Source organism: Xenopus laevis, chromosome 8S (assembly GCF_017654675.1).
Source record: "Xenopus laevis strain J_2021 chromosome 8S, Xenopus_laevis_v10.1, whole genome shotgun sequence".
NCBI lineage: Eukaryota > Metazoa > Chordata > Amphibia > Anura > Pipidae > Xenopus > Xenopus laevis.
In genome coordinates, this window is record NC_054386.1 from 9,936,642 (window position 1) to 9,962,020 (window position 25,379).

Consider the following 25,379-nt stretch of genomic DNA (forward strand, 5'->3'; position numbering starts at 1 on the left):
GAAGTGTCAATCATTGTCATGCAAGCTGCTGCAGGGGCTTGAAATGTAATATACTACCATCCAGCTGCATGGAAAATGAGTAAGAATAAAGCAGGCAGCGGATTTGCCTAGCACTGAATTAGCTTTTTGTGACAGTGGACTGCCTTATATAGTCCGTGAAAGAGCTGGGATAAGTTGCGGAGCGTCAGTCTAGTGCAGACAGTCTGCTGACTCAGGCTTGACCTCCCCATTGGGAAGCACCCTTGACTGCAGTCTAAGCTGGCTCATTGAGATTCAGGGCACAGCCAAAGAGTCCGCAGCTGTATGCTGGAAGCAAAGGCTGAGAACGCATCCAGAGAGTGTCCAGGAAAAAAAAACATAACAAAGGGCTGGCCCCCTTCTGCACCACTGTGAATAGACAAACAAGCCACAGGTCCTTGTCTCTTGGTGTGCGTATTGGGGAAAAAAACATTTGCATAGAGGTTTTATTTCCCAAGCTGTCTAAATCCTATAATAGGAAAATCTCTCTCGTTTGTTGGCCAATCTGGATTTTCTTTTTTTTTTCTTCTGTAAACCTAAAGCGATTGCTCCATATCTATATAATCAGCATGGAGTAAAATAGAAATACATGTCATTTGTAGCTTGGGTGTGTGTATCTTATTTATTTTGCAGTTGAAATAATTTATTTGATTTATTAAAAGTTCTTGATTCCCGAAAAGTCACCTTGTAGAATCATATTAATTGATGTGTAAGTTCTATATCTTTCTCAAATGTATTTCTCTGTAGACCATGGCGGCTGCTGGGCTTGAAGTAAAAGTAGCAGGGTGGTTGTCCCTGATTTATACGGATATTGACCCAGAAAACACAAAGTTCCCTAAAACAATAAAATTGCTGGAAATTGTGTACAAAGATTTCATTGAATGCTGGTTCACAATTAAAACATGGGAACTGTGGGTAGACATATAGCCCACTAGATTTTTGTACAGCTAAATACTACGCACTTTTGAAAATAATTCAATTACAGGATATTATTTTAGAGACTGGATGTGAAATGTTTGGAGACCAAGGTCAGTATATATATATTGTGTATGGGACAGGCATGTGCCTTAAAAATAATGTTGTGCAGTTTCTGATATTAATGCAGAGGTGCAATCAACACTGCCTCCTAGTTGTAGCCAAAAGTCAACACTAATAGCAATATTTACTATGGATTAGATCAGTGCCAATAGCAATGTGATGAGCAGCTACCCTGGCTGTGCTGCAAAACCCGATGAATGAGCTTTAGCCTATAAGGGTCAGGGCACATAAGGGTCGCCCGGCGACTAATCTCCTCTTCTTTGGTGCAACTAATCTACCGAACTCCTCCTCTGCCTTCCCGTCAGCTAAAATGTAAATCGCTGGTGGGATGGCACTCTGAGCGGTTTGTTTTTCCAAAACCTCCTCACAAGGAAACTTCGAGCAACTTCGGAAAACGAATCGCTCCACCGGCTAAAATGCAAATCGCCGGCAGGATGGCATTCAGAGTGTTTCGTTTTCCGAAGTTTCGAGTGCCATCCCACCGGTGATTTACATTTTACCCGGTGGATCCATTCGTTTTTAGTTTCCTTGTGAGGCGACTTCGGGAAAACGAAGAATGGTCCCGCCGGCGATTTACATTTTAGCCAGCGGGGAGGCAGTTCGGGGAGATTTTTGTGTCCCGAAGAAGAGGAGATTTGTCGCCGGGTGACTATTCTCCCCGAATCTGCCTGTATTTGTTGGCCCATTAAATTCTTTCAGTAAAGCATGTTAAAGTTTATTTCTACACGTACAGTGTATTTAAAGGGATACTGTCATGGGAAAAGATTTTTTTCAAAATGAATCAGTTAATAATGCTGAATTCTGCACTGAAATCCATTTCTCAAAAGAGCAAACAGATTTTATTATATTCAATTTTGAAATCTGACATGGGGCTAGACATTTTGTCAATTTCCCATCTGCTCCAAGTCATGTGACTTGTGCCTGCACTTTAGGAGAGAAATGCTTTCTGGCAGGCTGCTGTTTTTCCTTCTCAATGTAACTGAATGTGTCTCAGTGGGACCTGGATTTTACTATTGAGTGTTGTTCTTAGATCTACCAGGCAGCTGTTATCTTGTGTTAGGGAGCTGCTATCTGGTTACCTTCCCATTGTTCTTTTGTTTGGCTGCTGGGGGGGGGGGAAAGGGAGGGGGGTGATATCACTCCAACTTGCAGTACAGCAGTAAAGAGTGATTGAAGTTTATCAGTGCACAAGTCACATGACTTGGGGCAGCTGGAAAACTGACAATATGTCTAGCCCCATGTCAGATTTCAAAATTGAATATAAAAAAATCTGTTTGCTCTTTTGAGAAATGGATTTCAGTGCAGAATTCTGCTGGAGCAGTAGTACTATTAACTGATTCATTTTGAAAAAAAATGTTTTTTCCCCATGACCGTATCCCTTTAAGGAAAGTCCCACACTCATTTGTGCTTTTCATATACAGTATAATGGCTGTCTATGTTTTTAGGGCAGCTTCTTGGGTGCTTCTGAAAATGCAAAGTGCCGAGTCGGAGGGTGTGACGGGGGTCTGTCTAATAGAGTGCTGCTGCAACAAGCGAGGAGCAGTTGGTAAATAAAGATGGATATTCTTTTGTTCTGCTGGAGCTTGCTGCTCGTTATACTTCACTTACCCAGTGTGCTTCCCAGAGAGTGGCAGCTGTTTTTTGTGTACGGCACTTTGTCAGGGCCAGACAGCTCCTGATTGTCAAAGGCATTGTTGGTTGTTAAATTCTCAGTAGGATTAACTTTTCCCTGTGCCAAGCGGGCAGCAGCGTCTCTCAAGCCCTGTACCCTGGAAAAAAAACCAAAATGTGTTGGTTCCGCTTTTACACGTGGTGCCCAAATCATAAAAGGGTGTGTTTTTGTGCACTGCAAATAGTTCCTGCCTTCCGATGTGCAAAAGTTAATGTTCCCTTGTTGAGGCGGAGTACGCAACAGCGAAAAATTATAAACAAATTCACCTTCCACGCTCTAGTGAATCATGAAACACCTTTGTTAGGGAAGCGGGGCAGTTTTTATGGGAATTTTATTCACACTGTAATCAAAAAAATTGTAAGAGTTAAACAGGGTAAATGTGATACTCTAACAGGAAGGACAACTGAAGTTCGAAAAAAGGGATCAAGTCGAACAAAGGCTGCCTTGTTCTGGGACGTTTTCATCTCTGTAATCTCCATCGTGCTCATTGTGAAGCTCTTTCTCCTCAAAGCCTTTAGGGTATTTTCTTCCCTTAAAGGGAAACTGTCATGGGAAAACATGTTTTTTTTTTTAAAAAAACCGCATCCGTTCGTAGTGCTGCTCCTGCAGAATTCTGCACTGAAATCCAATTCTCAAAAGAGCAAACAGATTCTTTTATATTCAATTTTGAAATCTGACATGGGGCTAGACATTTTGTCAATTTCCCAGCTGCCCCAGGTCATGTGACTTGTGCCTGCACTTTAGAATGGAACTACTTTCTGGCAGGCTGTTATTTCTCCTACTTAATGTAACTGAATCAGTCTCAGTGGGACTTGGTTTTTACTATTGAGTGTTGTTTTTAGATCTACTAGGCAGCTGATTTCTCTTGCGGAACGACCAATTTTAGCGAAGTGTGACCAATCCTTCAAAATTATTGTGCAGTTAGTAGGATTCGAACGATCGAACATCTTACGATTTTTCGGCCGACATCTGTCAGGAAATTGATCGGTCCCAGTGCAATCTATCTATGTTTGCAGGGCCAAGCAGGCAGCTACCTTTTGTTTTCCTGGCAAATTGGTCTTTTTAGTTGATGGACAATTCGTACAATCGTACGATCGTCTCACGATGATGATAATCGGATCTTTTAAAATTCTCAACATCTATGGCCAGCTTTAGGGAGCTGCTATCTGGTAACCTTCCCATTGTTCCTTTGTTAAGATGCTGGGGGGGGGGGGAGTGATATCACTCCAACTTGCAGTACAGTAGTAAAGAGTGAAGTTTATCAGAGCACAAGTCACATGACTGTGGGCAGCTGAGAAACTGACAATATGTCTAGCCCCATGTTCTATATTTCACTTATATTTATTTATCAATAATTCCTTACTTAAAGGGGTGGTTTAAGTAAGTAACTTTTATGTTATAGAACAACCAAATCTGAGCAACTTTTCAATTAGTTTATTTTTTATAGTTATTTGACTTTTTATTGCAGCTTTCAAATGGGTGTCGCTGACTCCCTTCTAAAAAAACAAATACTCTGTAATAGTGATGGGCAAATTCCCGCGATTCGCGAAACCGCAGCGAAAATTCACTGGCGTAAAAAAAAAATGCATTCTAGTCGGCGGGGAGGCAGTTCGGGGAGATTACTCGCCCCAAAGAAGAGGCCGGGCGACTAATCTCCCTGAATCGCAGCGGTTGTCTCTGCCCTTAACATACAAGTTTTTAACATACAATATTTAAAAGTTCCCCTGCCTAATGTCTAATAAAATTTATAAACTGCTAATTAAGAAATCCATGGGAACGTGTTTTTTTTTTTTTTTTTTTTTTTAAGTTGAGAAAAATAATCTATAGAAGGAAGATCTTTATTGTTATCATGATAGGGCTTGGAGTTTTTTCTATTCCTATAGTGATTAATTTCTCTTGCAGCAGAATTGTGTTACTTGACTATTAAATCTGTTCCTTAGATTAGCAAATTGCCTATAGTTGTGCAAAGTACTCGCATTGCAAAATGTAAATGAAAAAGTTCTCCATATGTCACTGTGAAAAATGACAACGGCAACAATAATACATTGGACATCTGCTCAAAGTCTTACACTTGCTTTGCTTTAAAGGATCAGCCCAAAGTGTTTTATTTATCTCTGGGTATGACTTTCATGGATGGAGCCTGTTCAAATGGCAAAACCTGGTTATGTATTTGAAAAGGAAAATCTTTAGATTCTCGAGAAACAGAAAAGAGTTGCTTTCCATGTGTAAAAGTCCTGCATAGAATTATGTGCCTTTCAGCATCTCATCGGTGTGAAGCTTGTGCCCTCCAGCTGTTCTAGAGCTTTTGGTCCACAACAAATAGAGGCTTGGGAAATCTGTCACCTTCGGCTTTTGTTCAGCACCCATTAAGGTGGCCATAGACGCAAAGATCCGCTCGTTTGGCAACATCGCCAAATGAGCGGATCTTTCCCTGATATGCCATTAACAAACATGGCTATATCGCGGGTAATCTGATCGTTCGGCCGTATGGCCGGACGATCAGATTACGATGTGCCATGGGCTCCGGTGGGATCGGTCGGGTCAAAATCAAACCTGACCGATCGACCAAACGACCGATCTCCGCCGGACGAAAGATGTCGGCACACGCCACACACGATCCGAAAATCGTACGAATCCTCGATTCGTACGATAGGATCTGTGGGGCAAATTCACTAAGCGCCGAAGCACCGAACGCTAGCATTACTTTGCTAGCGTTTGGCATTTTCGTTACTGCGCAAATTCACTAACGAACACTGGCGTAGATTCGCTAGTGTTACTTCGCACCCTTACGCCTGGCGAAGTTTCGATACGGACGTAACTACGCAAATTCACTAACTTGCGCAGTGTACTGAACGCTACCTTTTACGCTAGACTTCCTTCGCCACCTCAGACCAGGCGAAGCGCAATCGAGTAGATAGGGATTGCTTCAAAAAAAAGTCAAACATTTTTCTAAGTCCCAAAAAACGCTGGCGTGTTTTCTACATTATGGGTGATAGGCTGAAAAAGATCGAAATTTTTTTTGGGGCTCCCCTCCTTCCCCCCTACATTTCCTGACTCATGGCAACTTAACTATACAGTGGGCACATGTGTAGGGCAAAATAAAAATTTTATTTGATGTTTTGAAGGTTTCCCAGGCATTTGTAGTGATTGTACGTATTCCTCCATTGAAATTTGAATTTGGCGCCGTATGCAAATTAGCCTTCGCTAGCGTAACTTCGCTTCACTTAGCGAATCAACACTAGCGCAACTTCGCAACCTTACGTACCCCTGAGCGCTGCGAAACTACGCCTGGCGAAGTGCGGCGAAGTTACGCCTGGCGCAACTACGAATCTTAGTGAATTTGCCCCTGTGTGTCTATGGCCACCATTGCTCTCCAAATAAGCAGCTGGGTAGCTATTTATTAAACAGCAGCCATACCTATCTTCTGTGGATATATGCCCTTAACCTATTCTTATACAGTCCAGGATAAAAAAATGAAAGCTTCAGTAATACTTTGAGGTCAGGCATGTTTTCAGTGGAGAAAATATGCCTGGATATGAGGAGCCTACATACAAAAATGTGGTGATGGGGGGAGGACGAGGAAACTAGAGAGAAAACACTGTGTGACATTTTTCATCATATTCACTATTCCGTGCCCCCAGGAAGAAGTTGGTCTGAAGTTTCCAAAAGAACTTCGGCTTCAAGCCACAAAAACTTTTCTTGGGGAGTAACAGCTTCAAAATATTTTGAATTAGAGCTTCCATGTTCCAGGTTGTCGATATGGGCAAATAATTGCACTTGTTTGGTATATCTGGTGTATGTTGAGGTCGACACACCGGAACATGTGGGGCCAATAATGACATTTTTGCACAATTCAATTGTTGGTAGGGATGCACCGAATCCAGGATTCGGCCTTTTTCAGCAGGATTCGGATTTGGCCGAATCCTTCTGCCTGGCGAACCGAATCCTAATTTGCATATGCAAATTAGGGTCTGGGAACGAAATAGCGTGACTTTTTGTCAGAAAACAAGGAAGTAGAAAATGTTTTTCCCATCCCTAATTTGCATATGCAAATTAGGGTTCGGTATTCGGCCGAATCTTTCGCGAAAGCGTTCGGCCGAATCTTTCGCGAAGCGTTCGGCCGAATCCAAAAAAGTGGATTCGGTGCATCCCTAATTGTTGGAGTTAGGAGCACCTAGTTGTACACTTCACAAAAGGAAACCTTGAACTAACTCCTGCCCAAGATACAGATATTTCACTTGCACCAGTCGTGCAGAGTAGGGGCAATTGGCATATTGATTTACGGCCCATGTGCATGTAGGCACAAATAATTAAAGGGGTTGTTCACCTTCCAACTTTTTTCAGTTGGTTTCAGATAGTTCACCAGAAATAAAGACTTTTTCCAATGACTTTCTATTTTCTATGCGTGACCATTCTTCTGATATTGAAGTGTAAATCAAATTTTTCACCTTTCTAAAGCAGCTCTAGAAGGGGGGTCGCCGACCCTACAAACTGTTCAAAATGGATACATTTAGTTGATACATTTCTTATCTTTGTCCCTGCTGAGCAGAATCCCTGGGTTTCATTACAGGCAGCTGTTAGAATTGATACAATAGTTGCTTATGCTCCAGAGATGCTGCTGAGAAATGGATCAACTCAATAGTAACAGTTTAGAGTCTGCACCTGAATGACTGAGCTGTCAGACTCAAACACTAGAGACACGAACATTCAACTTTAAACTTAGATTTTGGAAAAACAGTAAAAAATAAAAAATGGAAAGCAATTGAAAAACGTCTATTTCTGGGGAACAATCTGAAAACAACTCCACTGAATATGTGTTTGGAAGGTGACCAGCCCATTTAATAGCATTTTGACTGGCGCAATTCTGTGTTGAGTTTTGCACCTAGCACTCTGCCTAGGTAGTTTCTTACAGTTTTATGACATTGAATTGGTAAGTATTAGTGATGTTCGGGCCGGGCCGATACCCACGGGACCTGAGGGTCTGGGCCGACCTCACACTCCTCTTCGCGGGTGCGGGTTGAGCTCTTCTCCTGCTCGCGCCGCCACCTTCAACTGCCGGCTTTATGCGATGCACCTGTTCGCCCCGCCCCTTTTGTGACATCATCTGTGGGGCGGGTCTATAAAAGGAAGCCGCTAGGCGGGTGTGGGTGGAGGGAGGGTGGGCTTCGGGCGGGTCGGGAAAACCCCAACCTGCACAACACTAGTAAGTTTAAAACTGGCGATCTCACCAAATAAATGCACTTATTAAGTAAATGCTGGGGTGCACCATATCAATTCATCATTGATCATATTGTTGGTGAAAAAGTGATTTACATTGTGACAAAATACTTGTGTTTTCGTTCAGATAATGTTCTTTCATGGCCACGCTTAGCACTGAGACTTTGCTCTGTCTGCTTTACAGGTGAATACATAAAGACCTGGCGTCCCCGCTACTTCCTCCTCAAATCTGACGGTACTTTCATTGGGTACAAAGAGCGTCCACAAGATGTTGACCAGTTGGAAACTCCTTTAAATAATTTCTCTGTAGCCAGTAAGTATTCCTGTGTTTCAATATTACAGGGTAGTGATGTGCCAGCCGGTCCGATACCCGATACAGGCGGGTTCGGGCCATCCTCGTACTCCTCTTCCTGGATGGAGGGTTGGCTTCAACCAGGCCTGGACTGGCAATCTGTGGGTTCTGGCAAATGCCAGAGGGGCTGCTATAAGGTCCCATAGAAAGTCAGTATTTAGTGGGCTGGTGGGGGGCTGTTTGGGCCTCTATGTGGGCTGATTGGGCCTCTGTGTACCTAAAATGCCAGGGCCTATTTTAATTCTCAGCCCAGACCTGGCTTCAACTGCCGGCTTCTGGCTTTATAGCCGCACACCTGCTCGCTCCGCCTCTTTTGTGAAATCATTGAAGGGGCGGGTCTATAAAAGGAAGCCGGTAGGCAGGTGTGGGTGGAGGGAGGGTGGACTTCAGGGGGGTTTTTACCCAACCAGTACATCACTATTACAGGGGTCCACTGCTTCTAGGGATCAATTGAAGTTTGGTTTTGGTATTTTTATTCTACAGAAAACAAATGTAACAACTAGTAACATTTGAGGGAGAAACTAGTTACAATTGAACTGGAGACAGTGCTGGCAGGTGACTAGTTGGGCTAGTTGGCCAAGAGAGTCCATCTGATTTTATATGTGTGTGTACAATTCAAACAGACAGAAAAACCCAAATAAGGTTTTTGTCCACCAACTGCATAAACTCTTTACAAAAGTGAAGTATCTTTTCTTATATTTTTAATTTCACTTCCAGATGTTGAACTACTACAACATGGGATGTTGGTAGTTGGAATAAAAGCAACTTTAAGTTGAACATCCCTTCTAATATGTAAACTCCTTGAGGCAGGGACGTCATCCCAACTGTGTTTTGAAAGTGGGGATGCACCGAATCCTTCTGCCCGGCCGAACCAAATCCGAATCTGCATAAGGGATGGGGAGGGAAATCTCGTGAATTTTTGTCACAAAACAAGGAAGTAAAAAATGTTTTCCCCTGCCCACCCATAATTTGCATATGCAAATTAGGATTCGGTTCTGTATTCGGCCAAATATTTTGCGAAGGATTCAGGGGTTCGGCCGATTTCAAAATAGTGGATTCGGTGCCTCCCTATTTGAAAGCTTTAAGCTCTTAAGCATAGATTTATCTTTTGGTGCTGTATAATTTTTATACTATACCCCTGTCTGTGCTCACAACTTGTAAAGCACATTTCTGGGGCTATATAGATAAATATATATGAACATATTAAATATGTCTTGAACATACAGTTTTGTTCACTTGATTCCTTCCACCTTTTGAAGAAATGAAGGGACAGAAGTTGCACCACTTTGCTTATTGTTTCTCTCCCTGATGGGTTTTATGGCTCCACTGGATCCTCCGCAACCGTTCTGATGCCAATTCCCACAATGAATGGAGATAGGGAAACAATGCTGTTCACTTCCTAAGAACTGTCATTGGGTGAATGTCTGTGCTGGAGATACAGCCTCCTTCCTCCTTGGCTTTCCTCCTATTCTTTCTCTAGCAGATCCAGTGGTACATTTCCTACTTTTGTTTATTCTGTGGGATGTCAGACTTACACCCCTTTCCCCCCAGTATAACTTTTTGGCTGTGATACCAAGGGGCCCATTTACTTAGCTCGAGTGAAGGATTCAAATGCAAAAAACTTTGAATTTCGAATGGGCTACTTCGACCTTCGACTACGAATCGTACGATTCGAACTAAAAATCGTTCGACTATTCGATAGTCGAAGTACTGTCTCTTTAAAAAAAACTTTGACCCCCTAGTTCGCCACCTAAAACCTACCGAAGTCAATGTTAGCCTATGGGGAACATTTCTAATGTTTTTTTGGTTGAAGAAAAATCGTTCGATCGATGGATTAAAATCCTTCGAATCAAACAATTCGAAGGATTGAATCGTTCCGTTCTGATCGAACAAATTGTGGTAAATCCTTTGACTTCGATATTCGAAGTCGAAGGATTTCAATTCGGCAGTCGAATATCGAGGGTTAATTAACCCTCGATATTCGACTAAAATTAAATCTGCCCCCAAGTGCCTAGGAAACTGTACTGTTGTGAAATGGAATGGCGTGTAGAATTGTCTCTCAAAGCCCGTCTTAAATGTAAGCAAAAATGTCAGAATTCTGTATATAATCTCGTATCTCTCAATTGTAGGTGCTCAATTTGGCTCCCTCCAGTGCTTTAAAGGACAAACTGCACAATGCTATTAAGTAGAGGTTATCTTTAGTTTTTCTTAAATATTAATGTATCGTGTCATAGGATACTTGGTACAGAGAGCATTCTAATACAAAATATATTTAAGTATAATGGAAGTGCTACTTACAATGCACTTCCCGGGGCCCCTGTCTTATAAGTAATTCAATATAAATGCATATGTTTACAAAACAGGGGTTTTTAGTTACAAAGTTATGATCATAAAGTTGAAAAGCCACCATACCACGTCAAGGTAAACCCCATTTATACCTTTTAACCCTTACAGTAGAGTTCTGTGGTTCATGTGTGACCATCAGATTTGTACCTTTTATTAAAGGGGACCTGTCACCCTAAGAAATAATTTCAAATTCTTTTCTATCATGTTAGTTGAGCAAAATAAACTTTACTTACACTGTATTTATTATTTCAATTTTGTTTCCTTCTGTTTTGGAATTATACAATCACAGCAAGCAGGCAGCTGCCATTTTGTGGACACGGTTATTAAGGGAAATTGTGGATCACCCCAAAATCTTGTGTATGAACCAGAATGAGGGACCCAATGTCCATGTGCAGCGCCCTACACAATTATAGAGCCTGAGAAAGGAAGGGGGAATGTGAGGAGAGCTGTGACATGTAGGAAGTGCAGAATGGAAAGTGAAAGTAATTGACTGCCCCTCCTCTATGCCACGGGCATAGAGGTGGGGCAGGTAATATTTGATTGACAGTTTAAATATTTAAACACCTTTATAACAGGTATGGATGTTTTAATGAAAAATTTTTTTGGGGTTCCATATTTAATTTGGAAAGGACTTTCAGTATGCAGTGTTTTATGTGTAGGTGACAGGTCCACTTTAAATCAGAAAAACACAAACCACACCACTGTCCCTTTGTTTTTATCCTTCTGATTCAAGCAGAGGTCTGACTGCAGTCAGTATTCGAATTTCACAATATCAGAAGGGATAGAAAAGAGCCCCCACTTGATCAGTTAAACTAAAGCAGTCACAATGTATTTTTTTATACACTTATTAAATCCCAAAGCACAGAATATAAATATATAAATAATTCAATCATAGGTTAAAAAAAACTAGTCCATATACATTGGTGATTTGTAAAAATAGAAATGTTCCACAACATTCCTGTCTATATGGAAACTCCTGGTTTAGGATCATAAGCGCAATATCGGCATGTAGAAAGTTTAAACTAACCAGGGTGAATGACAGGGGTGTTCTATTGCGTTGTATAACACTGGGTTACGGCGTGGGTGTCATGACAACGGCGGAGCCAATAGGAGAGAGGCACACGTACTCCAGGAGGTCCTCGCGATAGGAGTATGGGGAGCGAGTGAGCGTGTGCGATCGAGTGGTAAGGTCTCGCGATAACTTAGCCACGCGACGTAGGACGCGGAAGTAATTTAAACCATGCGTCTGAGGGAATATTTTCATTACGCCTTGACAAAGCCAACATTGCGAAACGCGCGTCGGCGTTCTTATCCATTGATCTTTGGCTATTTTTAATTTTAATTCAAAAACCTTTTTTTTGGGGGGGGTGGTGGAAATAATCCTTGCTCGGTTCAGCTCCTTCTCTGTATACTAAACTCCCAGGAAACCGTGGAATTGTGGTTTTATCTCAAACCAGCTTAGGGCCCAGCTAAAAACTGAGACCACAGTCCCGGTTACTCTGCCTTCTCCATCTTTGTAGTGTCCCAGGGATAGAAACGATTTAGGCAACAGTTTTGGGACAACTCTACCTCCTCTCATTTCATTTTCCTCCTTTTTTCATGAATTTGAGCATTGATTTTAGTTTTTATCCTATCCAATGGCAGTCTACTTAAAGGAAAACTATACCCCCCAAACAATGTAGGTCTCTATTAAAAGATACTGAGTAAAACAGCTCATGTGTAAAACCCTGCTTCATATAAATGAACCATTATCATAATAATATACTTTTTTAGTAGTATGTGCCATTGGGTAATCATACATAGAAAATTGCCATTTTAAAAAATAAGGGCCGCCCCCTGAGATCGTAAGATTCACTGTGCTCACATATAAACCACATGTAAGGTCACATGAGCCAATTAACAGACAGAGTTCTGCCTTTTGCTTCCTCACTTCTTCCTGTTACAGTTCGAGCTGCAGTATTTCTGGTCAGGTGATCTCTGAGGCAGCACAGATAGAGTCACAAAATGGTGGTTCAAGGCAAGAGATGTAAAAGGGCAATATTTATGTAAATATATATTCCAGTTTGGTAAGATTTTTAATATGTCATTCAATTTGATATAAACTATCCGTTGCTTAAGTATTCATTTTGGGGGTATAGTTTTCCTTTAATTTAATCAATTGAACCTTAGTACTCACGTAGGAGCATTAAAGATTATAACTTAACTGGGATTTAATAAGTGTGTAAAAAATACATTGTGACTGCTTTAGTTTAAAGTGGACCCGTCACCCAGACATAAAAATCTGTATAATACAAGTCCTTTTCAAATTAAATATGAAATCCAATTTCTTTTTTTTATTAAAGCATTCATAGCTGTTGTAAACTCACTTAAAAATATCAGCTGTCAATCAAATATTGCCTGCCCCTCCTCTATGCCTAGGCATAGAGGCGGGTCAAGCAATTACTTTCACTTTCCATTCAGCACTTCCTAGAAGTCACTGCTCTCCTTACATTCCCCCAGTTCTCTTAACCATTTAATTGTGTAGCCAGGGCAGGGCATGGGGATGGACATCAGGTCCCCCATTCTGGTGCACAAACAAGACCCTGAGATGATGCAAGACTTGTCTTAATAACAGTGTCTACAAAATGTCTCCTTCCTGCTTGTTATAATTATGAATTCCCAGACTGATGGAAACAAGATTCAAATAATTTATACAGTGTAATTAAAGTTCATTCTGCTTGACTAACATGATAAAATAGGATTTGAAATAATTTTTTTGGGTGACGGGTCCCCTTTAACTGATCAAGTGGGGGTTCTTTTCTATCCCTTCTGATACCTTTTATTAAATGCTCCCACAATGCACAACTGAGTCAAAAATCCTTGTTTGCAGTGCACTGTACTTGGCACAGGTATTACTTGTATATCCGTGTAAGCAATGCCCTACAACCCCTTATTCTCTCATTCCAGTCTTTGCACAAGATCAGGCATCCCATTCTGTGTATAATACTGTGTATAAACAAAAAAGGGAAATTGCAGGTCTATTCATAGCTCTCTGGTGGCAGAGACTCCAGTGTGGAACAGCTGCAAGGAGACAAGCGGAGCTGCTTCCAGAAAGAAACGGGGTCTCCAGACAAAGACCTATTAACACACATAGCAGGGCACCTAGTGAAAGACAAGGACTAGTGCCACCAACAAGTGCAAGCTATTTATTTTAATGGTTATTCCTGTCCAGTATTTGTGTGGATTTTTTGAGGCAAAAATCCTTTATAATATGCTCTGGTTGGTCTCTTTTATCAGTGTAACCAAAGCCCAAGTTGTTCTATCTACTTTAATAAATCTAAATACCTTCTTCCTCTATTAGCCACTTCCCCATCTAACGGATTGAAACAATTTTGCCCCATTGCATACCTCTCAACTGTCCCATTTTCATACGGAACTGTCCCAATTTCACAGCTCAGCCCACAGTCCCCAGTTTCTTACTGAAATGTCCCGACTTTCTCTTTGATCTCCTGCACTGACTCGAGAAAAAGATACAACGTTTCTGTTAAAATAAGAGCCTTTTTCGACAGAGAGCCAAGAACAGCCAGCAACTGCACTTAGATGCTTTTGTAACAATTTAGGATAAGCAAAGAAACCATTGTAACTATTTAAGATATTCAAGTCTCTTGGGAGAACGGAGACTCGCTGCATAAGGGGCAATTCACTTCCATTACTGCTATAACACATAAAACATTGCACTAAAACTCCCAAACTTTGTAAAATGGCCATGGTAATTAGGGGGTGTGACTATAAAATGGGCGTGGACAAAAAATTGTCGCCCTACGCGCAGCACAAGTTTTTGTCTTTCTTTTCGTTTTTCAAATGTTGGGAGGTATGTCATGGTGCCCCTAAGGAAGAGTTGCAGACAAACTTAGAATTGTAAAAAAATTTCTCTAAATGCAATACATGCACAAAATGCAAAATATGCACCAGAAATGAAAAAAGTTTTTTCCTATATGAAACTTAGAATTGTGTATTGCTGAGTTAGGGCAGAGATTCGGGGAGTTTAGTTGCCCAGCGACAAATCGCCTCTTGCGACTTATTTTCCCGAACTGCCTTCCCGCCTGCTAGAATCTAAATCGCCAGCGGGATGGCACTCTGAGCGCTTCGTTTTCCAAAGTCGCCCGAAGTTTCCTCGTGAGGCAGCTTCGGGCATCTTCGGAAAACGAAGCGTTCCGAGTGCCACCCCGCCGGCGATTTCGATTCTAGCCGATGGGAAGGCAGTTCGGGGGAGATTATCCGCCCTTTCATTGTAATAAGCATTGTTCTTTTGCACTTGGGGTTATTGATAAAACGGGCACGGTACACAGGGGTATATTTATCAAAGAGTGAAGTTAATAGTGAAGTTCCGCCACTTCCCATTCATTTCTATGGGGTTTTTAAAGGCGTATTTATCAAAGGGTGAAATTTCACTTTCACCCATTGATAAATACGCCTTTCAAAATCCCATAGAAATTAATAGAGAGCTCTTTGATAAATTTACCCCAAAGTATTTTCCAGGTCCAGTATCCCAAAGCAACCAATCGGGTGATTTCCTTCAAACAGACCAGTAAATGCTGTCTTCTGATTGGTTGCAGTATCATAGCTGTGTATTCAGCTGGAGGTGCACACTTTGTTGACCGCAATCTTTATTCTTTAGCCTCGTAGCTGTGGTTGAGCCACAAATTCCTCTATCCCACTGTTGTCCCAGCCTGACAAAGAATGAGAGGAGCTGTAGTTTGAGAACAGTTGAAATGTTACAAGTTGAAGCATTCTGTTTTCTAAATGAGAAACATAAGGCAAGTTATTTCCTGCAACATTAATCACCGTTTATATATATAATGTGTAATTGAGTGAACCGCCGTGCCTCTAGATAGAAAAAAAAATGATTTGTTTTAATGTTCTTGAAATTAAAAAGGACACCGGAGCAACATTGTCTTACACCACTGAGTGCCAGGCTTAACACATTTCAGATAATTACAGTTGTATTGCCGGTATGCTTCCACTTCTGGGCAACGAAAATTATTTGTTCGGTTTTTGTTTGTCCATATTTATTTTATTAACCTGTAAAATATGTGTCTGAGCCTACAACATCCAGGTTAGGTGTTAAATTACCTTTTATTGTTAAAGGATATTCTCATCAGAATAAGTGCTGGAAAAAAAAACGTTCTATCCCTGTATTATTCAATTAGTACTAAAAGAATTGCAATATGAATGTTAAAGACTTGGCTTCTGAGATAAGAGTATGACTAAGGGTAGACCTGGCGAATGAAAAGTCGCCTGCGGCATGGCACATGCGGCACTTCGTATTCCGAAGTTGCCTCAGGAAACTTCGGGCGACTTCGGGAATACGAAGCGTCGCGTGTGCCATGCCGCAGGCGACTTCATTATAGCCAGCGCAAGACAGGGGGAAGGTGTTCGGGGAGATTAGTCACCCCAAAGAAGAGGCGCTTAGTTGCCAGGCGACTAAATCTCCCTGATTCGCCAGGTGTACCCTAAAGGTAGCCTTAAACTTAACAATTACGATCTTTCCAAGAAAGATCATTTGTTTCAATACACACGTGTAGAGCTGAATTTTCAGATATATGGGTAGATAAAATAGAATTCTACCTGTATGTGACGATCCAGCACTTAAGGTGGTCGTAAACGCACAAATAATATCGCACAAAACTAATTTTCGTGCGATATTCGTTGCGTGTATGGTGGGGAAATAGCAGACCGTTATCGGCAGAAGACTTGGATATCGGTCGGCTCGTCGACCAGGCTGGACAGAAAATTTTAATCGAGTGCCTTTGAAGGGACCCAAACATCGGCCATTATTAGTGCTGAATCGTCAGATACACATAGAATTCTATTGTTTCTATCTGTATATCTGATGATTCAGCTCTACACGTATGTATTGATACGACCGATCTTTCTTGGAAAGATCTTTTCCAAGAAAGATTGTAATTGTTACTTCTATGGATGGACCCGAATTCAGGATTCGGTTCAGGATTCGGCCAGGATTCAGCATTTTTTAGCAGGATTCGGCCGAATCCTTCTGCCCGGCCGAACCGAAAGGGGTGGGGAGGGAAATCGCGTGACTTTTTTTTCTATTGAGAAAGTTTCTTATTTCAGTATGATGACACTTCTATAAAATTTTAATATTCACGATAGTTCCCCTTTAAGCATACTAGATACTACAAGTTCCATTGGGTCAATATTATTAATATAATTAATATTCATGGTCTTTATTAGAAGCAGGGATACCAGATCTACATAATACTTACAATATAACTGTAATAAAATGTAATCTCCTAACAAAGCTGCCCAGCACTACCTTTCCCTGGTAAGTTCAATTGCGGAGTGATTATTATTGGAGGATAATATCCCTTTAAAGATGTACTCTTGCAGAACTTGTGGCTGATTACTCGTGTGTGCTGGATAAAATCAAGACAAATGAGTGTTTAAAGAGGCTTATGAGGCATCCCTCTCTCCCCTTGTATGTGATAGAATGTCAGCTGATGAAGACAGAACGACCAAAACCAAACACATTTATCATTCGGTGCCTCCAGTGGACCACAGTAATTGAAAGAACATTTCATGTGGATTCTCCAGAGGAGCGGTATGTTCTACTTGTATTGCTATTCAAACACGGCTGTGCATATTTAATACTGTTGGATCTGGCCGTTAATCCAGCTGTTGGGAAAGACATAATTTCTCTGGGAAGTAACAGTGTAGCCGTGTCCTTTGTTGCCGAGATCTGTGATACACAATAAAGCTGGGCTCTTTAACACGTGGCTCCGAGCTGCCCTTCTAGGCTTCGTTCAGCACTGTGTGGAGATTCTGAAAGGTAAGTTTCAAGTACAGCAAGATGAAAATATTTCTACTTTTGGTCTTCACCTCTGTTTCTTGTGTGGTATGTAATGCCGAACAGCTTGTGTCATTTGTCCCTGTAGCCAATAACCTCCGGAATGTATACAAACACAGAACGGGATCATAGATCAAGACCTAAAATACTAGTACTAATAGTAATAGTAGTAGTACTACTCACAACACAATAACAAGTGAATTGCCCATGTGTATTTACCCATAGGGCTGTATTGCCAATTATTGCCAAAAGGTTTCTCTTCCTGGCACAGTAGTTCTATTCATTGGGGACTTGGCGGCCTGTTAAAAAATGGACTCTGAGAAGTCATTGTTTACATCCATTGCCTGTTGGACACCAAAAACTTTGAAAGATGACCAACACATGGTCAGTCTCTTTCTGAAGCGAAGCTGTAAATTATAGTTTCATTGGAAATTTAGATGTAGATTTGTATGATGTTCACACTGGAGCAACTGACAATGATTTATATCCTGTACTTGCCTAATACTGAACCCCCTTGTACAAAGGTTTTCTTGGTGCACTTAATTCACATGGAGATTTTGTGACTTGGGCTAAAATAGTGATAACTGAAGCTGGCTCCAATCCATTGGGTTCTATGGGGTGTTAGAGCATATTAATCCCAAAAAATTCAAGCTAGGATGGAGATAACAAGCTTTATACTTGCCAGAATGAAAAAAAGCTTGGTAAATATGCTGTTAGCCGCAAACCGTTTGGGAGCAACACAAGCATGCAAAAAGTTCCTGGCAGTGCCAAATATTGGCTCTGATTGTCTATTGCAGGAGTCCCCAACCTTTTTTTTTTTTTTTTTACCCATGAGTCACATTCAATTGTAAAAAGAGTTGGAGAGCAACACATGCATGGAAAAAGTTTGCGGGGGTGCCAAATATGTGCTGTAATTGGCTTTTTGGTAGCCCCTATACCTATATGGACTGACAGCCTACAGCAGGCACCGTTTAGATATAAACATGGTTTTATGCAACCAAAACTTGCCTCTAAGATAGGGATTCAAAAATAAGCAACAGCTTTGAGGCCACTGGGAGCAACATCCAAGGGGTTGGAGAGCAACATGTTGCTCACGAGCTACTGGTTGGGGATCACTGGTCTATTGGTAGCCCCTATGTGGAGTGGTAGCCTACATGAGACTCTATTTGGCAATAAACCTGGTTTTTATGAGAACCAAAACTTGCCTCCAAGCCTGGAATTCAAAAATAAGCACCTGCTTCGAAGGCCACTGGGAGCAACATCCAAGGGGTTGGTGAGCAACATGTTGCTCACGAGCTACTGGTTGGAGATCACTGCTTTGTAGCATTGTAATTATTCTGGGAATCTTACCAACATATAATAAACCTAATGCAAAGTGTCAGACGGGATGAGTGTTTTAGAGTAGGATCAAGGTTACATTTCTTGGAATCACCTTGGGTTTTTCCTGCCAAAAAGTACTCATCATAAATCCTTCCTTATACAGGTATGGGCTCTCTTATCTGGAAACCAGATGCACATAGGAAGCCCATCTCCCGTTAGATTCCGTTTTAAGCAAATCTATTTTTTTTAATTATTTCTTTTTTTCTGTTTAATAATAATAATAAAACAGTAGTTTGTACTTGATGGTAGCTAAGCAGCCTCAATCCATATTGGTGGCAAAACCAAAAACGATCTGCAGCTGGGTAGACCACCAATTGTTACTACCCCCTGCTCTCTTTATTTTTTGGGATGTTCTGAAAAAATTGTCATGAAGATCGTATTTCTCCGATACTTCTCTAGCAGTGCGAGTATTTTTTCACGGTTTCATTTCAGGGAAGAATGGATTCAGGTGATACAACATGTAGCCGACAACCTCAAGAAGCAGGAAGAAGAAATGATGGAGGTTCGGTCCGGCGACTCGCCAAGTGATAATTCTGGAGCTGAGGAAATGGAAGTTTCTCATTCGAAACCAAAACATAAAGTTGTAAGTGTCGTTTGAATCTTAAAGGGATACTGTCATGGGGAAAAAACATTTTTTTCCAAATGAATCAGTTAATAGTGCTGCTCCAGCAGAATTCTGCACTGAAATCCATTTCTCAAAAGAGCAAACAGATTTTTTCATATTCAATTTTGAAATCTGACATGGGGCTAGACATATTGTCAATTTCCCAGCTGCCCCAAGTCATGTGACTTGAGCTCTGATAAACTTCAATCACTCTTTACTGCTGTACTGCAAGTTGGAGTGATATCACCCCCCTCCCTTTTCCCCCCAGCAGCCAAACAAAAGAACAATGGGAAGGTAACCAGATAACAGCTCCCTAACACAAGATAACAGCTGCCTGGTAGATCTAAGAACAACACTCAATAGTGAAAACCCATGTCTCACTGAGACACATTCAGTTACATTGAGAAGGAAAAACAGCAGCCTGCCAGAAAGCATTTCTCTCCTAAAGTGCAGGCACAAGTCACATGACCAGGGGCAGCTGGGAAATTGACAATATGTCTAGTCCCATGTCAGATTTCAAAATTGAATATAAAAAAAATCTGTTTGCTCTTTTGAGAAATGGATTTCAGTGCAGAATTCTGCTGGAGTAGCACTATTAACTGATGCGTTTTGAAAAAAACATGTTTTCCGATGACAGGATCCCTTTAAATGTACACGTTTGTAGGTGAGGCCTCTTTAATCAAAGGGCATGCGACTAATTATTAGTGATGGGCGAATTTCTCCTGTGTCACTTCAAAAATCGTCAAAAAATTTGTGAAAAAACTCATGACGCCCATGTCAATTTTGACGCCATTGTTAAAGTGTCGAATAGTGTTGACACATGTCGATTTTGACGCAAGCGACTTTTCGGATGTGCGTCCAGATTTTTTTGACACCGCGGAGTTTTTTCGCCAGTGGTGAAACGTGGAATTTCGCTATGAATTCACGCCAGGCCGGCCAGATGTACATAATATGTGACTAAATCAAGCTATTGGCCCAGCTGTAGTTAAACTGGGAGCATTTGGCAAAGTGTTGAATTCTCCAAAATACTTTTCATTTAATCTCAACAGACAATGAATGAATTTGAGTATCTCAAGCTTTTGGGGAAAGGAACGTTTGGAAAAGTTATTTTAGTAAAAGAGAAAGCAACGGGACGATATTACGCTATGAAAATTTTAAAAAAAGAAGTTATTGTTGCAAAGGTAAGTGACGCAGAATTCCTCCAGGTTTTCCGTTTTCTCCCTGGAATAACTTTCACTTTCTTGTAGGAGCTTTTGGCCAGCGCTTGTCCATACGTTTTCATGATTTTCTAAAAAAAAGAAAAAAAAAGAAAAACGTTTCCTCCTTAATTAGAAAATGCTGCACATTGGGGCTTCATAGGGGCAGTTAGGAGGAATGCAGTGTCCGTAGTACTTTCAGCAGTAGGAAAGCACTAAATTCAAGCAATCTGGAGGGCTTGTTTTAGTAGGACAAAACAGATTTGTTATACAAGGGATGCATGCCTAACATATTTATGAACTGAATCTGATTTAATCAGCTCTAGAGTGAGTATTTTATGCTTTTAAAGGTTTCCTTTTCATTTTCAGGATGAAGTAGCCCACACGCTTACGGAAAACCGCGTCCTACAGAATTCTAGGCATCCCTTCCTAACAGTAAGTGTTGAACAGAAATTACAACGTTTTCCATGTAATGTAGAACATAATTCCACACGTAAGTAAATCATTTTGGTCAGAGTACACAGGTCCCTTCCAAACTGCATCATCTCCATTGTTCTCAACTTAAAGGAGAACTAAAGCTTAACTAAAGAAGTAGCTAGAAATGTTGTAGATTATGTTTTAGGTTTCTGTACCAGCCCAAGGCAACCACAGCCCTTTAGCAGTAAAGATCTGTGTCTCCAAAGATGCCCCAGTAGCTCCCCATCTTCTTTTCTGCTGATTCACTGCACATGCTCTGTGCTGCTGTCACTTACTGAGCTTAGGGACCGACTCACAATATACAGTACCCATAGAATAGAAATGTCACAATATGAGGCTGAGCTTTATGTTTGCTTTGATAGCAATATATCGAGGTCAGAAGCTGTTGGACACTCACCTTTCATTTCTTGCAGGCATTAAAATATTCTTTTCAGACTCATGATCGCTTATGTTTTGTGATGGAGTATGCCAATGGAGGAGAGGTCAGTACTAAGCAAATATGGCTGCCTATTGCCATTTCTTTCACCGTTCTACACAAACGTTTTTCTTACAGATTGACAACATTAAATGGGTATTCTGACAGCAGCCAACTGCTAGTCCATAAACTTGAACACTCGCCGACAGATGCTGATGCTCACACTTTTACCCATTTCTCATAGGGGCCACTGTTTTGGGCTGTTAAATTTTAGGTTCCCAAATCACCAAAAGTCTCTGCAGTGGGAAGTGCTGCAGTTATCACTAGAAAACCTAATGGTGTTTTTAAAAAACTGCAGCATGTAGCCTATACATGTGTGCCATTTCTTTCAAGGTAATGTTGACATGTTATCGAAAATAAATAAATAAAACAAATTAATAGTGATGATCGAATTTATTCGCCAGCCATAGATTTCTTTTGAATTTCCAAAGAAAATTACATTAGGACAAAAAAAAGTTGCCATAAGAAAAAACGCCCATTGACTTTAATGCATTTGGAGAAAAAAAGTCGCCATAAGAAAATCTCCTCTTCTTCGTGTCGACTAATCTCCCCGAACTGCATTCTCTCCAGCTAGAATGTAAATAGCCGGTGGGATGGCACTCTGAGTGCTTCGTTTTCCAAAGCCGCCCGAAGTTGCCTCACGAGGAAACTTTGGACGACTTCGGAAAACAAAGCGATCCTAGTGCCATCCCACCGGCTATTTACATTCTAGTTGGCGGGGAGGAAGTTCAGGGAGATTAGTCACCCTGAAAAAGAGATTTGTCGCCAGGGGACTAATCTACCAGAATTGCAACGCGTCTCTGCCCTAATGCATTAGGAGAAAAAAAGTTGCCATAAGAAAAAACGCACATTGAAGGGTGAAAACAACATAGCTACTAGTAGCAGCTACTTTTTGTGGCTACAAAATACACTGCCATAGATGATACTGAGAATTGCCTTTTCTAAAACACAAGTAGCAAAGCCAGTTTTCACTATTGCCTGTTTTGTAGCCATGACAAGTTGCTGGTACTAGTAGCTCTGTGTGTCTTCACCCTAAGGGTTAGTTCGCACGAGGAGATTGGGGGAGATTTTGTCACCTGGCGACTTATCGCCTCGTCTTCTGAGCGACTATCTCCCCGAACTGCCTCAGTGTTTTTTCCCATAGGCTACAATGAAAAGTCGCCTGCGCTAATGCACACGCAGCGATGTGTTTTCAATATTCGCCCGAAGTTTTGCTAATTTTTCCGCAGTTTCGCAAATTTTTCAGTGAAGCAAAATGGGACAGATTCGCTCATCACTACTAATTAACTCCCATCCTGCTGCTGCTTCAAAACCGGAACCACCAACCTACAAACAATACATTTTACATGCAACAAATCCACTGCTATAAAACTGAAATGCTTTCTCTTTCCTTACTTTATCTCTTCATGTCCTGATCAGTGATAGAACTTGTCAGAATATCAGTTCATCGAGGCTATGCAGTGTTTTTTAACCCCATGGCACACATTTATATTTGTCACTCATTGGGTAAAGGCCCCCATACACAGGCCGATAAAATCTACAGCTTATTGGCCTATGTGTGGGGCCATCAGACGGCTCCACGATCGATATCTGGTTGAAAGTCGGCCAGATCTCGATCGGGCAGGTTAAAAAATTGAGGTGGGCGATATCGGGTTGATCCGATAGGGCCCAACGATTGGATCATAATGCATCCGATATGGGAGGTCGGATCGCGGGAATGCATAAACGCACAGATGCGGCTGCAATCCGACCGCCCATATCGGATGCATTATAATCCAATCGGATCAGCCCGATATCGCCGACCTCATTTTGGGCATATCGGCGAGAGATGAGCGGATCTCTACGTCTATAATGAAACATAATGATCCAATAGGCTTGTACAAATGTAATCAGTAATTCAGCCTATCACTGCACAATGTTACAATACTGTGCGTTTTGCTTATCAGAAAATTCCTTCGTGAAATTCAATCCTTTTTTTTTGTCTCTAGTTATTCTTCCACTTATCAAGAGAACGTATATTCTCTGAAGATCGTGCCCGGTTTTATGGGGCAGAGATTGTTTCTGCTTTAGATTATCTTCATTCTGAGAAAAATGTAGTTTACAGAGACTTGAAGGTAAGTGCGCTTGCGAGTTGTTGAACTTTTTACCATTTTATATGAACTCATTAATCATATTCAGAGACAGAGAGCTGTTCTAAATGTTCAGGTCCCTTTCTAGCTGTGTCCAAACACTATCCCTAAATACAGGGAATTGAGTGGAGTGTTGGCTAAATGAAGGAAAGCAGGAGTAAAGCCACATGGGGCTGTTTCATGGGGAGCTTGAAGCATTGCATTTACTAGTTCAAAAATGTGTAGTTAAAGGGATCCTGTCATCGGAAAACATGTTTTTTTTCAAAACGCATCAGTTAATAGTGCTACTCCAGCAGAATTCTGCACTGAAATCCATTTCTCAAAAGAGCAAACAGATTTTTTTATATTCAATTTTGAAATCTGACATGGGGCTAGACATATTGTCAATTTCCCAGCTGCCCCAAGTCATGTGACTTGTACCTGCACTTTAGGAGAGAAATGCTTTCTGGCAGGCTGCTGTTTTTCCTTCTCAATGTAACTGAATGTGTCTCAGTGGGACATGGGTTTTTACTATTGAGTGTTGTTCTTAGATCTACCAGGCAGCTGTTATCTTGTGTTAGGGAGCTGCTATCTGGTTACCTTCCCATTGTTCTTTTGTTTGGCTGCTGGGGGGAAAAAGGGAGGGGGGTGATATCACTCCAACTTGCAGTAAAGAGTGATTGAAGTTTATCAGAGCACAAGTCACATGACTTGCGGCAGCTGGGAAATTGACCATATGTCTAGCCCCATGTCAGATTTCAAAATTGAATATAAAAAAATCTATTGATCAACTTTTAACATATATATCCATACAAACTTCAGTTTTAGCGACATACGATTGCAATAACATTGTAATAGCTTAGCAAGTGCTAGTATCAACGCTTGTCATGTCATTGCAGTGTCACTTTCTGGGGGTCCTAGGTTTGATTCCAGTCAGGGAACTATCTGCAAATTAGTTTGTATGTCCCCCCCCCCCATGTCTGTGTGGTGGTTATCTAGCAAGGGGTACTCCTGTTTCCACCCACAATCCAAAAAATTGTCTATAGTGTGTGTGTGACAGGGACCTTAGATTGTAACCCCCATTGAGCCAGGGACTGAATGATTTATGGTGGTGGCGCACACACTGCGATTGGGTGAGATTAGTCACCCAGCGACATACCTGTATCTTCTCATCTTCGGGGCGACTAATCTCCCCGAAATGCCTTCCTGCCGGCGATTCACTTTCTAGCCTTGGATCGCTTCGGCTTTCCAATGTCGCCCCAAGTTTCCTCATGAGGCAATTTCAGGTGACTTCGGAAACGAAGCGATCCAAGTGCCATCCGGCCTGCGATTCACATTCTAGCCGACGGGAAGGCATTCTGGGAAGATTAGTCGCCCGAAGAAGAGGAGATTTGTCGCTGGGTCACCACCCTTAAAGTACTGCCCTGGTGCAGTATATAAATACAAACATTTAAGTGTAAGGGCACATGCTAAGATTCGGGGGGATTTAGTCGCCCAGAAATAAATTGCCTCTTCTTCTAATCTCCCTGAAAAGCCTCTACTGCCAGCTAGAATCTAAATGGCCGGCGGGATGGCTGTCTGAGCGCTTCGTTTTCCGAAGTTTCCTCGTGAGGCAACTTCGAAAAATGAAGCCCACCGATTGCCATCCT

At 41.4% G+C, this 25,379-nt stretch overlaps 2 protein-coding genes across 4 annotated transcripts in view; one reads left to right on the forward strand and one right to left on the reverse strand.

Moving 5' to 3' along the window:
* Window positions 1–25,379, forward strand: part of akt1.S (v-akt murine thymoma viral oncogene homolog 1 S homeolog) — a 96,870-nt gene that overhangs the window by 46,507 nt on the left and 24,984 nt on the right. For all 3 annotated transcript variants that reach the window (XM_018231923.2, XM_018231924.2, NM_001090409.2), the window contains 7 exon segments: window positions 8,130–8,258; window positions 17,133–17,244; window positions 19,303–19,453; window positions 20,524–20,655; window positions 21,040–21,105; window positions 21,561–21,629; window positions 23,611–23,736. In XM_018231923.2, the coding sequence (XP_018087412.1) occupies window positions 8,130–8,258; window positions 17,133–17,244; window positions 19,303–19,453; window positions 20,524–20,655; window positions 21,040–21,105; window positions 21,561–21,629; window positions 23,611–23,736 (785 nt within the window).
* Window positions 20,738–25,379, reverse strand: part of siva1.S (SIVA1, apoptosis-inducing factor S homeolog) — a 41,830-nt gene continuing 37,188 nt past the window's right edge. Inside the window, exon 4 of the mRNA XM_041574034.1 lies at window positions 20,738–20,762. Coding sequence (XP_041429968.1) covers window positions 20,753–20,762 — 10 coding nt within the window. The 3' untranslated portion in view covers window positions 20,738–20,752. The remainder of the gene's footprint in view (window positions 20,763–25,379) is intronic.